This window comes from Acromyrmex echinatior, chromosome 9, assembly GCF_024713525.1.
Source record: "Acromyrmex echinatior isolate Ae372 chromosome 9, ASM2471352v2, whole genome shotgun sequence".
Lineage (NCBI taxonomy): Eukaryota > Metazoa > Arthropoda > Insecta > Hymenoptera > Formicidae > Acromyrmex > Acromyrmex echinatior.
In genome coordinates, this window is record NC_141860.1 from 14,377,199 (window position 1) to 14,391,487 (window position 14,289).

The window sequence follows — 14,289 nt, forward strand, 5'->3', positions numbered from 1 at the left end:
GAAATGAAAAGTTACTTTTTAAAAGCAACAAAACAAGTTACAGTTACTCGTTACTGAGTAGGAAAAGTAATAAGTTACCATTACTATTTACCAATTTTTAAAAGTAACTCGTTACAGTTAACATTATTTGAGAAAATAATTATTCGTTACTTTTCCGTTACTTTTTTAAAAACTACCAGAAAAATAAGACAGCACAAGCCGTAGATCGTAAGTCAATTGACTTCAGATTCGAGATATTTATTTCGTACTCGGTCAAGGCCAAGCCTTTGGATTAACTGTTTTCAAGGAACGATCAAATGATATATAGAGTGTACTTAAATTATATTTTATTCGCGACACAAGGTATGTGGAATATGTAAAAAAATCTACATTAAACTTTATCGGTAATATACTAACAATAACTCATTTCCCAGTAAACGAGAATGGATTAAAATGGATTAAAATTTTTTTAATGCGTGCTTTAAATCCACGAAAATGGATTGAATGGATTAAAATGGATTGGATCCGAGCTGACACTAGTTTAAAAAAAAAACATTTATATTTAAGGGTTACAAATTTTATTCCTATAAGATATTTGTAATAATTATACCTAAAATTAACTATTTCAAATTGGTATTAAAAAACGTATCTTTAGTGGGATTCGAACCTGCAATGGGTTGAATCTTCTACATTATTCGCTATACCACTTCTTCAATTGATAAATGTGTTATTCATTCTCTACTTCAATTACAACCAGCTAAACTAGTAACGAAATTATATAGATCTAATAAAAATATCATCATTTAACAGATATAATAAAGTATAAACAATTTACATTATTATGAGACAACATTGGATAAGTGTCGAATAATCTAATCTCGCTTGGCCGATGTCGCATGCCGTGATTAGCCTAATATTCGGGCTGTGTTTAACTTGGTTTACGAGTGTTCACATCGATCATTCATTTTACTTCTAATCAAAGAGAAACAAAAGAACATTGCTCAATTATTTTTACGTTACAACTTTTTTGAACTTAGTTAGATTAAAACGAAAAATTTTCTACTTATAATTTTGAATAATTTAAGTAGCATTTATGTTCCATTTTTAAATAAAAACTTTTTTTATTCAATTAGATTGAAAAACTGCATTTCATATTCAGAATATTAAATTGAGCAGTATTCACGTTGCACAGAAATTGCTGATATTATTTTTGAATTTAGCTGAATTAAAAAACTGTACTTCCTATTTACAATTCTGAATTGAGTAGTATTCACGATGTGCACAGAAAATACTAATATTATTTTTAAATTGAAAGGCATAGAGATATGTTCTATGCAATTCCTATAAATGAATAAAAATGCATTCAGGATTGAAAAGGATCCATTTTAACATTCTCGTTTGCTGGATGCTTATGAAAAGCACGAACAAAAGACACGATTTATTTCGATAAAATTTTATAAATTGTTTTCTATCAACTATTTTAAACAGGGATTATATTAAATATACAGTGCACATATTATTGTAATGATATATTGGGTCATCTAAAAAATATCCGCGGTTTTTTAGACCCAATATATTTCTTCTAATCAATACAACGAAATGAGTAAAAAAAGTAAATAATATATTATAAAACTTTTTTCTTTATTATATATCCTCTCTCTCTTCTAATCAATACAACGAAATAAGTAACAAAAAAAGTAAATATTGGGTCATCTAAAAAGTATCCGCGGTTTTTTGTCACTAGATGTGTGTTGATGGTCATATATCTAGTGACAAAGTACCACGAAGATACTTTTTAGATGACCCAATAATATATCATAAAACTTCTTTCTCTGTTAAACTGCTCATGTATTTTGCAAAATGGACAAAACTGAAGGTCACATCTGATCCCTTTTACTATAGGAGGGCTAATCACAAATGACCGCAAGAGTTTATTTTCTCCAACAAATTTTTTACTAAATGGATTTTTCGCATTAATCGATTTATTTCTATTCGAAATTTGAATATCATTCCGTTTCCAAAATTTGCCCGTAATTTGATGTGAAAGATCACGTTCTCTCCTATTTTTTATCTCAAAAAATCGCTTTCATATCGACACAATTGGCTGTGTTCAGCAGAGAAAGCAATTTTGCAACTGTTGTAAAATTCTTCAATACGATTGGTTCTTGCTTTTGGTTCCTTATAGATCTAAATGTATAAACCAATCATATTGAAGAATTGTTTTCTCTGAACGCAGCCGATATTTTACAATAATACAACATAATCAGTTGTCCTTCTTCAACTTTCTCTTTTCCCCGACCTGATTTCTAGATGTTCTTTTGAAGTATCTGAACAACGTCAATAGCAGTTTAATCAACCGGAAGAGGATGTATATGAACATCATGGAGATGATAATCAAAACAAGTGTTATATCGACAAGATGACGCTGGTACCAGAATAAACCCGTGCTGTCACTACGAAAGTAAAATCTGCCATTGCCCCGGGCGATGTATTCCGTCCACCATATTGCCGTCTCCATCGGCGTGGTAGGTCGATCACGATAAGCTTTCGAAAGCCGTTGGGCATTCTCATGGTAACTGAAAGCAAAAGATATTTTGATGAATTATATATTTGAGCCTGCATACTTCTTTTATTCTTTTTCTAAAGAAAGAAAAATAAATGATCTTTCTATCCCTTTTCATTGTTCTTTTCATATATTCTATTCGAATATTAAATTTTACTTCTCTAACTTCAAAAGTAACACAAATAAAAACCCGATTACCTTATAATAGGGAATTTATGCAATAACATGAATCTAGATACGATGAACAGCCTCCGCGATGACAGCCGTTCACGAACAGTTCACGAATTATCATGTATTACATTACTTTTACACTCGATCAGACACGATCGATGCAAACTAACGGATTACTACTTATAAATGTTACGAATCCGTAGAAAATAAAACTATGGTGCCTCAAGGGTTTTTATTGCTACCAACATTACTTTTTTTTTATGAAAATTGTAACTAATGATCCATTGTGTCATTTGTTGGAAGGTACACTTTATGTTTCTCTTTCGAAAAGATTCAGTACCAATTTTAGACGCGAAGCAGGTCGGTAGTCGATTCTTACATTTAAGACTGTCTTAAGTACTATACATAGTCGATTCTTACATTTAAGACTGCCTTAAGTCTTAAGATGTCATAAGTCAATCCGAGGATTGTATTAACATCTTAAGATATTATTTAAGGCAGAAAATAAAAACGGACTATGAATATCATCCCATGTTTAGCGTTTCACAATTGACAGCCTTAGTTTCTTATCGACATTCATAGACAGAGACGGCGGAGATTCAGAGAGAGATGCTTACAAAACACATACCATGTTATCCTTTCCATCATGCACTAAATATGTTATCCTTTTCTTAAGTAAGGAGAAGATGACTTTAGCGTTCACCGTATTTGGATATTATAAAAACTCCCTATTGTGTCACGAATAAGCTAGATATACGTTACTATGTCAATAATCAAAAATGATTGACTTAACCTTAAACTGTAACGCTTGAAAAAATTACATTATTGGTAATGCTTACATTATTAGTAATATTGTATTTTTACGTCGGATCCTATTCTTTAAATTAAATGTGAGTGTATATCAATTGCACACTTGCGCACAGGCTCATCATAGTGCTAGAAAAAAAATATAAAAACTCCCTGCAGAAGTTGCTGTGATTGGCAGTGGGCAATTGCTATACAGTGTGTAAGTGAATCGTTCCTATTGAATGTAACGTGCATGTACATTACATTTTGCATTAAACTTCGCATATAGATTATTAAATTTCATACACACGTATGTACATTACATTCCATGCATGTGTACATTGATATGCAATACATTCACTCTATGTTGGAATATCATATACATGAATACTAAATTTCATAAAAATTTTATGTAACGACATTAAATTTTATGCAAATGTATACAGATATACATTTTAGTTACATTAAATTTAGTATACTTGTGTAACTTAAAAGTACATTAAATTTTTTTTAATATCTTTTTTAACAGTGTAGATCTGAAAAAATAACTTTGTTGGATCATATAAATATAATTATGAAGTCTCAAGCATAATAAGCAACGCTGCAAAAAATTTTGATATTCTAGCAACCAACTTAAACCATCTTATTATTTTGATAGTTTTCAACAAAACTGTTTTCAGACTTATATCTAACTAAATATTAAGACATTTCAACAAAACGTTTTTTTCCGTGTAAGAAACAAGTTTCTCATTTTAGGATTAAAACAAAAAGAAGAGGCGTACCTGGTATCATTAAAAACTTTGTCTAGAGCACTTTTTAATGTTTCTTCGGTTAAATCGTCGTATGCAACCACTACCGCAGCACCTCTGGTCTCTACAGCAGCAGAATTATGAAACTGATCACCGTATATCGGCATTAAAATCATTGGTAGACCTACGTAAACACTCTCCGAGAGACCGAGAAGTCCGCCATGACCAAAATAACATTTAACATTCCGATGATCTGGAAATATAATAATAAGACAATTACAACAATACAGGATCAAATTGACAATTTAAAAAATTAAGAAAGAACCGAACAAAACAACTGCAAAAAAAATCTCAAGATTAGAAAATTTATCTCACTAAAGGAACTTTTTTAAATAAAAGTTAAAATAAACAGAAGAGAGAAAGATCAGTTATAGTCCGGGAGATACTTAAGTGATCTTATACAAGTTGGTAAAACAACATTACAATAAAGTCCAACTTTGTAAAAACATCATAAATATTTTTGTCGAGGTTCAGAGTAAGGTTACTTTTTTCCTCTAGATTTTGGCATTTTGAAGAAAAACATCCTCATACGATCTCGAATAAAAAAATACAGAAAAATACAGAAAAAAATCTTCACGCTTAGTTTACATTGAGTAAGCCATGCAACCGAGATAGATATATTCGGATAGACATACTGTATTAGATCAGATGCAATTGGCGGATTTCGAGTCTCCTCGAGAAATGTTGCTATCTCATTTCAGAGCATTCGACTCACTCGCACACAGCGATTCTGAGAAGGCTTTTCAGAATTTATTATATATAATATGTTCTCTTTCTCTTGTGTACAAGATTGATTCAATCTTATCCACATTGATTGTATAATCTCTGATATAAAATCTCTAATGCATTATTATCACATTCTATACTTTTATAAGAGGGGCATAACGATAACCATATAATAGTAAAATATGTACACCACTGATGGCGGTTTATACTAGCACGCATGCGTGAGTTTGTTCCACGAGTCTTGCAACATAAAGCTCTAATCTAAAGCCGCTTCATAATCGATTCTTATATTCAAGACCATCTTAAGTTCAGTCTTAAGACATTACTTCATGAATTACGTCATGAACCAATCAGAGGACCGCATTAGCGTCATAAGACATTACTTAAGATGGTCTTGAAATAAGAATCGACTATGAATATCGGCCTAAATATAGCAAAGTAGCGCAAGTCTTTTAATAAGCGCTAAGCCGAAAACTTTCTTCGACAATATTTCCTATTGGCTACTTCGAGCTATTTTGGCCTGTAGTTCAATAAGCACTTAATGTTATTGGCATGATTAGTAGATAAAAATGGAAAATTTTTGCGCTACTTTGATATATCTAGATCTTTATTGCAACATTGTTCTCCGCGTACGGCCCAGGATCGCGCGCGCGCGTGCCCAACATCCGCACGCTATAGTTATAACGAATAGAAAGAATTTTATATCTTATAAATAACATTACGAATATTTCGAAACAAGAAAGATAAAAAAATAATATAATTGCGTATATCTGTGAATATTCATATGTATGATTACGAATAAATATTACGAAATTGAGTATGCATATAATTCTTCATAAAAAGTTGATCTATCAAAAATATTTTCAATAAAAATAGTTACTACTTGCGAATACAATCAAAGTAAGGAACAGGAACAACTTTGATTAAAGAAAATATCACAATAGCGCAAAATCGATTATCAATACGTAAAGTGTAGAAGCAATTTATAACCCGTAATTAATAAACTTTTTTAGTTTTGAAATTTTATGTCATGAAAAGCCGGGGAAAAGAATATTATTATTAACAAGAAATATAGCGAGATCGGAAGGAGAGAACAAACGGAATAACAACACGTGTTAGGTCATCAGCAGTAAACATGCCATAACATAGCCATAAACAATGCGTCAAAAAGGCAAAAATGATGATAAAAAGGAAAAAATATAAGTGGAAAGATACGCCACACGCAGGTGCGACCGTTGATCATTAACGTCGTTGCGCGCGCGCGCACGCAGTGCAAAAGCAATAAAATATGTCAAATGATGTCTAAAACGACCCTATTTTTAGCAAAGCATTTATACCATTGCAAATCCGCAGCGTGCGCATAGACTGGTCTGTGCTGTAAAAGTATGATCGTTACTCGTATGGAAACGCGTATAGAATTATCACGAGATAGAATTATCTCGTGACCACAATCCAGTGCGAATTTATCACGCGATTGATGATGCAAGAATGCATCTCGCATAACTTGCTGATTCATTATTGCGTAAGTTACGATTGCATAAGTATGATTGCGACATTATAAAAAATGTGTGCTACGAGATGTACATGGTAGAATACATTTTGATTGAGAACAGAATTACTAGTTTCATGATTTAACCTGATATTTTATTAGGTCGTTTAATAGACTTAACTATAAGGATTTACTTAATATTTTTGAATAGCTCTTTCTCTATAAAATTTTTAATTAAATTTATTCTAAACTAATTATAATTTATTTTACTAAAAGATTATGCTGATCTAAATAAATTTAGTAGATATTATTAAGAAATTTTGTGTGATAAATTATTAACCATGCTTATTTGATAATTTCTAAAAGTAGTCTGATTCGATCTTTTTTTTTCTTTTAACAAAATTTGTTGAATCTATCAGTTTTTATGCAATCAGATTTTTTTCCAGTGTACAAACTGACAAAAAACTATTTCATACATAAATTACTTTTTATCTGTACGTTTTCCGTCTTCTTCGATATATACAGTAAGTCAAGTAAGATCGTGATCGACCTTACTCAAAGCTAATAAAAGATATCGCCCTAAATCTATCATGAATCCATAGAGGGTATCTTTGTCCTTGATGCACTATCAAGGAAGATTCAGTTGAACTTTCTTAAGAGAATCACATTAAGAGTCACGAGTACCAAATATGCATCACGCTGTGTTCCTCTGCACTCACCCAAAAGGTCCAAAAATATCACAATTAGCGGCTGCTAAATATATGAAAAAGTCGAAATCATTCGTACAGAAGTGGGTGCAACGATATAATGTGGCAAAAAATGTTGATGATTTATCGGAACGTGGCTCGATATGCAAAGTGGATAAAAAAGACGATAAAAAATAATGAATCTGTTTTCGCGGAATCCTGACTTAACACTGCGTTAAGAACAAACAAAATTGAAGCAGAAAGGTTTAAATATATCGTACGAAATTATTCGAACCTATCTCAAGACTAATAACATGAAATGGTGTAACACCATGCTGATCGACCACGCTTTTACTTGACTTACTGTAATCGTCAATCAAAGATAAAAAAAGATAATATTTTTTATATTAAGTTAAGAAATATGTGAGAGGATGAAAGTTGTTGCAATCCAATAATCTAGTTTGCACAAGTATTCCTAATTATTAGCTTGCAAAATTTGTAAACAGATCTAACAGAACGATTGTGTAATTAGTGATCCATTAATCCGCTTACGCGCGATTCGCTGCATAGAGCATAAGGAACAAAATTGTCGCGTATATAAATATAATGGTGGAACGTCAATGATTAATTGGATCGTTTGATACGCGAATATGCGCGTATAGCAATAAGCGTCATGGGACGGCACCCTAATATTACAGTTATTGGCACAAGAGCGTGTTAGCTGTTTTTCCTGGAAAAGATTTTTGAAAAATAAATATATGACCTTGAATTATATACGCTTTAATGCGTATATAATTTACCTAATATGTCATCCAGTCCCCTCCAGTGTCGATTACAGTTTGGCATACTTTCTATGAGATTTTCTATCAAAATCTTAGAAAATGATTTCCAGATCGAATATGATATGATAATTGTTTCAAAGTGAAGACATGCTTTTCTGTCATCTTGATCTTCATAGTAGCCCACACACATTTTCGATTAGATTAACATCAGCTTGTGAAGTCGATATTAATCGTATTTTCTGACTGTAAACATTTTTCCACGTGTAATTACTTCAAAAATGGTTTGAGTTTTGTACTTCGCCAGTTGTAATCAGAAGCAAGTTATCAATGTTTAATCATTCACAGATTTATATTTATATCCTTTTTGGACAATATTTTCTGAACTCGATTTTCTGAATATAAGTTGGATTTTTCTCAAAAATCTTATAATTTGATTACTTTATTATCTCTTTCTAATGTAAAGCGCTGCCGACTTCTTTCAGGCAGATCGTCAACACTTTTTGTTTGTTTTTTCATCCACTTCACGACGAATTGCCAAAGAGATTGTATATATAGAATAAGCAAGGCATAGGAGTCCCTGTAAGTGAAAATGTTAGACAGTAGAAAAGGAAAAGATACGGGATGGCTAGAGAGAATCAAGGGAGAATGGAGCGGATAGTAATTCTTTTCTCTGATTGAAGGTTCCCAAATGTGTATGTGTGCGTATGTACATATATGTCATACACATAATACTAGTGCAGTACAATAGTTCCATCATGCTCCTATCATATCTCCTACTCACTTCGGTGAGCTATACATAGCGGCTTCCGGCTGAATCCGCTCCACTCTTCCTTGATTCTTTCTGGGGATGGTCATTTTTATCTTTGTCTAATATTGCGCCATGCATAAAACTTTGAAAGCTGAATGGGACGGTATCAATATATTGCTCTTCTGAAATCTCCTCACTTAACACTGAAAATCAACAGTGCATGCGCGATTAAACAAGAGCTGCGATCGATTTGGACGCTTTCAGCGCTTTTTAATACTTTTACTTCTATTCTTATTTTATATATTTAATGAACGATAAAGACAAAATGATTATTACAAGCACTTAAAGCGCGTGAGCGCAGCTAAGGATGCTGATGGCTATCTCGTTTTCTGTTTCTTTCTATTCGCTCACGCATTCTTAGCTGACTCCCCTACTCTATATATACAACTTCTTTATGAATTGCTGAGACTATTCTATGTTCGGAATTGACGTTCACGTAATGTAAGCTTCATTCTATCTTCTTTCTTTTTATGAGTAATGAGTGATAAAAGTAAAATAAAGCTTACAGCATATGAAGGTCAAGTCCAAACACTGCCTTTTTCATGTAACAGTCAGAAACTGCATATGATAATTTTGCTTTTTTTAGGTGATTACACGAAAATACTCCTTTGAAACAACTAGTGTATACGCTATACTCATTTTGTTTGTATTCGATTATAACTGTTATAGCAACTAAATCAAACTTCAAAATATTTAAGCCTGATGTATTGCCAATATTAACATCCATAAATTTTACAATTGACATATATGAATAGAATTATGAATAATACGCTCTTGTGCCACTGATAGTATAATTTTGCGTTTAACAACATAAATGTAATAAAACATGGTGTTACACAACAGTTATATTGTTAATCAGTAATAAACTATAACATTGATGTTACTTAATTCAGTTGGTGTCGACTGGAATAATACTTTAAAAAATAAAAATTATTATTTCTCACGTCCTTGAGCAACTTATATATAATTCGAGAAAATTACTAATTTAATGTGATATAATTATTAATGATCACTACCATCTGAGTACATTTATACTCACATGCATGGATACTGTTACAGCACACCTGATTTCTCTATAATTATTTTGAAAATTTACGCATTTATCTTTACATATTAAATCGCAAAATTCATGCATTCTATTTTAAAAGCATGTGATATACGTGTAATCAATAAAAAAAGTCATCAGTAAAAATATAAATAAATAATAATGCTTAAAATAATAATATTAAGAGTACATAATATAAATATCTTTTTTTTTTATAATGATTTAATATTCGTTAAAAAACTCTTTGCTAAAATCGAGATTGAAAATTTTTAATTGAATTATGTACCGAGCAATAACAATAAGCTAATTTTGTTGTTATTCAACTCTTATTTCGTAAATATTTAATCTTCTTTATAAATCTTAATTGTAATATATCTTAATTGTAAATCAATTTGGATATCTTATGTTATATTCGATGTTTTAATGTTACGTATAAGTGAAAATGCAATGTGTAATCTATGCGTCATACTACTTATCATCAATAGAAACAAGAAATTATTATGTGAATGATGCAGCATAGATAATAAATACTCATAAATAAACACATACACATACTTTACTTTGAAATGTCAGACGATTAGACATCATTTACTTTGAAATGTTAGACAATTATACGTCATTTAACTTCCATTTTATATAATTGACATTATTTTTTGTTTATTATAATACTCGCCAATTAAATTTGAATAAATAAATCGCATATTATGCAATAGATCAGGCACGATTTGCACTTCTCGGCCGATTTTCGACTCGACTCCATTTTAAATAGGTACTCTTCTCACACGTAAGATTGAGCACTTATATGTTGCTTCATTCTATCTTAGTTATGTAATAAACGGAAAAAAAAAGATAGAATGAAATTTACGTTAGCGTGAACGCCCAAAGCGAGTGGACTCATATCTATGAATATTATACGCTCCTAAGCATCGAGTGACATTTGAACTGCGCGAAGAGGTAAGAAGAGTAGCAGAGGGCGGAACCGAATCGAAAATCGAGAAGTGCAAATATCGTGCCGAACCTTGCAACAGATTATTAAAATACATAATAAACTTTTATTACTTTTTTTAACCCCTTTAGATCTGATTTTATTATTATTTAAAAAAAATTTTTTTAATTTAATTTATGCGCACTTTAATAAGTAGTCTATACTAAACAATTTTTTTCAAAATTTTGTCTACTTCTCCAAAATATACATTATTATGTATTATGTACACGCACCGACAGAAATGGTGTCTCCTGGCGTTCAGCGCGCGGCATTATATATTATATTATATTTTTTTTATTTATTTTATTATATATTCTTATATTTAACTGTAAATTTAATTTTGCAATCTTGCAATACAAAATATTAATTTCATTTGCACACTACAAATTTATAAATACATGCAAAGCTATTACAATGAGTCTCAAAATTACACATAATGTTGTAATATTATGCACAAAAATTTTTTTACAACATTAAAAATTTTTATGCATAATTACAACATTTTGCATAATAATATTATATAATTCATAATAATAATTCATATTATATAATTCATTATATATAATTCATAATAAAAGTATTATTATGAATATTGGCGAGCGAGAGACACTGGACTTTCACTCGTAACAAATGTGAGACAGCGAAAGGACCGCAAGCCGGCATTATGTCTAATTACGCTTTCTCTCTCATCGTGCGCCTTGCGTTAAGGACAGAATATCGAAGCGTCCTCCTCCCCCACTACTTTCTCGCTTCGCGCTCCTCGCCTCTTCAGTACATGTATGTATGCGCTTCGGTATGTAGCACCTCCAGGGGATACCATTATTGCCAGTGCATGTATATCTTAGAAAATATTGATCTTAGAAAACAGAATTAAATAATTTCAACAGCTAACGTTTTCGAATTTGATGTATATCACAATATATGCTGGGTTTGAAGGGATTAAGAAGAAACAAAAAATATTTCTATGTAAAATTGTTAAGACCTTCAAAAAAGAAAAGATAATTTCATTTTTCTCCCCACTGTACTAGTTAATAGTTTATATAATCATTCTTTTTGTGTTTTCAGACTAACTTAAAGTCAAATAGATCTAATACAAGTACTCGATCTTGAACACATGCTGTTCCATAAAAAAAGAAGGGAACATTCTTTCACTTACTCATTACGTCGAACTGAGGCAGCCACTTTCTGACCATAACGTTATCCAGCTTGCGCGGTAGTTCATCAGTCTCCCATTTCAAAATCATTTTCCGCGGTATAGAGCCAATCACCTTTAATATAATATTCAACTTCTCCTGTGGTATCGATGACATCTTAATCATGGAGCCTAAATTGAAATACAGCACTCCTTCATGGGCGCTGTCAAGAAATTCAGCTACGTCCTTCGGTAGCGGATTGACTCTAGACGGAATGTGAAGTCCACCAATTTCTATCACATTCGGCAACTGAGGCCTGCTGCCATAAATGCTACTGTGGGTATTCACCAATAACGCTTGCGATTGCAGGGCGATTTCTTTCAACTTAGGAAGATCCGGACCGAAGACTTCATTGGCGACAACTTGATCGACAGATCGGAAGTAATATTCATAAATCGCTTTAGACAAAAACAGCCATAATGCATTTTTTATTCGACTGAAGAAATCTAGAGGTTTAATTAATCCAAGTAATGTAATCGGGATGTAACTGGGATTATCAGTATTAGCCATGTCACTGTTAGTCCACGGCATGATTTGATGCGATGATAAGGCCATATATGGCGCCTTAAAACGATGAATAAAACCCAAAAAACAATCGGTGTTGAAATTTTCTGTGAGAATTAAATCAAATTTTTCGTCGGATTGAAGAAACTTTTTGACACTCGAACTTCGCAGACCGGTACTGCACGAGTAATCTGCCATGATCCTCAACATGTAGAGATTCAGCATGGGACGATACCATCCATGGTTGATCTGTTGAAGATCTATAACGTTTACAAAGATACCGTCTTTGGGAATCACCAGGCTGATGTCCTTGTAATTGGGCAATGGCTCTTTCACCTTAGCATTATCGGTTCTAGGAAAATACGAGATCACAGTGAGCTCGTGACCTCTTCGAGCTAGTTCTTCTAGAAGAGGCTTGAACACATCAAAATGACTCTTGCCAGGATGACCGAAGACACCAAGTATTTTAAGTTTTGTTTTTATTGTATTCACAAAAGTCTGATTGACAGCCAAACAACAAGTAGAGAACACCACGATTAAAAAGAAAACAATGAATGAATGTGTCTTCCGCATGTCGCAAATATGTTGAAATAAATTAATTCAAGATAAGTTGACAATTTCACTAAATAACAATCGATTTTTTTCATAGACCCTCATCGACAACAGGCGAATTGAAAATCAGTCAATCAGCCTGTCCGTCTATTCTTTCAGCATACAGTCAACTTCAATGATTGGACGAGAACTGGTAATTTAAACGTGGTAGGAACGTTGGCTGAATACAGCCAACCGTTTGAATGATTACTCAACGATTATCAGCATATATATTATTAAGACATACGGCAGTAGGGATATCTAAGTATAAAGACAAGAGTATATCTATATATAGGATGTAATCACGTGACAGTTGAGCGACCAATCAGAATTGTTATCAAGTTACATTATCGTTTTGTGGTAAATTTAAATGTCTAATTTATTAGTATACTTACAACGCTCCTTATAATACACTTTAAAAAATACAAAAGATATTAAACACAAAATAAATATTAAAAAGCAATATTATAAATATAAAAATATTATAATATAAAAAGGAATACTAAAAATAAATATATAAAAATATATAATATATTCCAGAAATTTATTTAACCCTCAAGTAGTAAGATTGAAAACATGCGCGACCACACAAAAAAAAGAAACGCTACATCTGTATCCGTATGCTCTATGCTATATCGATTTGATTAATAAAATATGGATTTATAAAATTGCTATTTTTATTCCAATTTTTTTTTCTTTTAATCACTGTCTCAGGGACCAACCAAGTAAAAGCTCAGTAAAAGTCGTTATTTTACCTTAGTTTAAAGGATTAAAAATCAAACAAGAAATAGATTTCAAAAATGTATTTAATATTTTTTATTACTTAGCTAGCTCTTTAAGTTGTGAAAAGTTTATCATTTTTTTTTTAAATATATTTTCTCCATAATTTATTTCAAATCAAGAATCGAAAACTTTTATACATTTGATTAATTATTATTTTATTATATATACTAATATTATTAATTAATATTATTATTAATATTATTAATAATTATTTACTTTAAATACGAAGCGCCAGTACAGTCTGAATGTTAAGATGTTGAACTATTATTGTATATATTATATATTCATATAAATGAATTAATTTCAGAAATGATAATTGTGTGCCGATATGGTTATCGGACTTTCAACGCAATCAATCTGAAATATTAATAATCCCTCCAAATTTCCCA

The 14,289-nt window shown here is 31.4% G+C and overlaps 1 protein-coding gene across 1 annotated transcript; it reads right to left on the bottom strand.

The window, feature by feature from the left end:
• Positions 1-309: 309 nt before the first annotated feature.
• On the bottom strand, positions 310-13,340 carry LOC105149876 (UDP-glycosyltransferase UGT5). The gene is made up of 3 exons (XM_011062596.2): positions 11,986-13,340; positions 4,282-4,501; positions 310-2,555 (listed from the first exon to the last, which is right to left on the bottom strand). The coding sequence occupies exons 1-3, from the start codon at positions 13,097-13,099 to the stop codon at positions 2,243-2,245; spliced, it is 1,647 nt and encodes a 548-aa protein (XP_011060898.1). The 5' UTR covers positions 13,100-13,340; the 3' UTR covers positions 310-2,242.
• Positions 13,341-14,289: the final 949 nt, after the last annotated feature.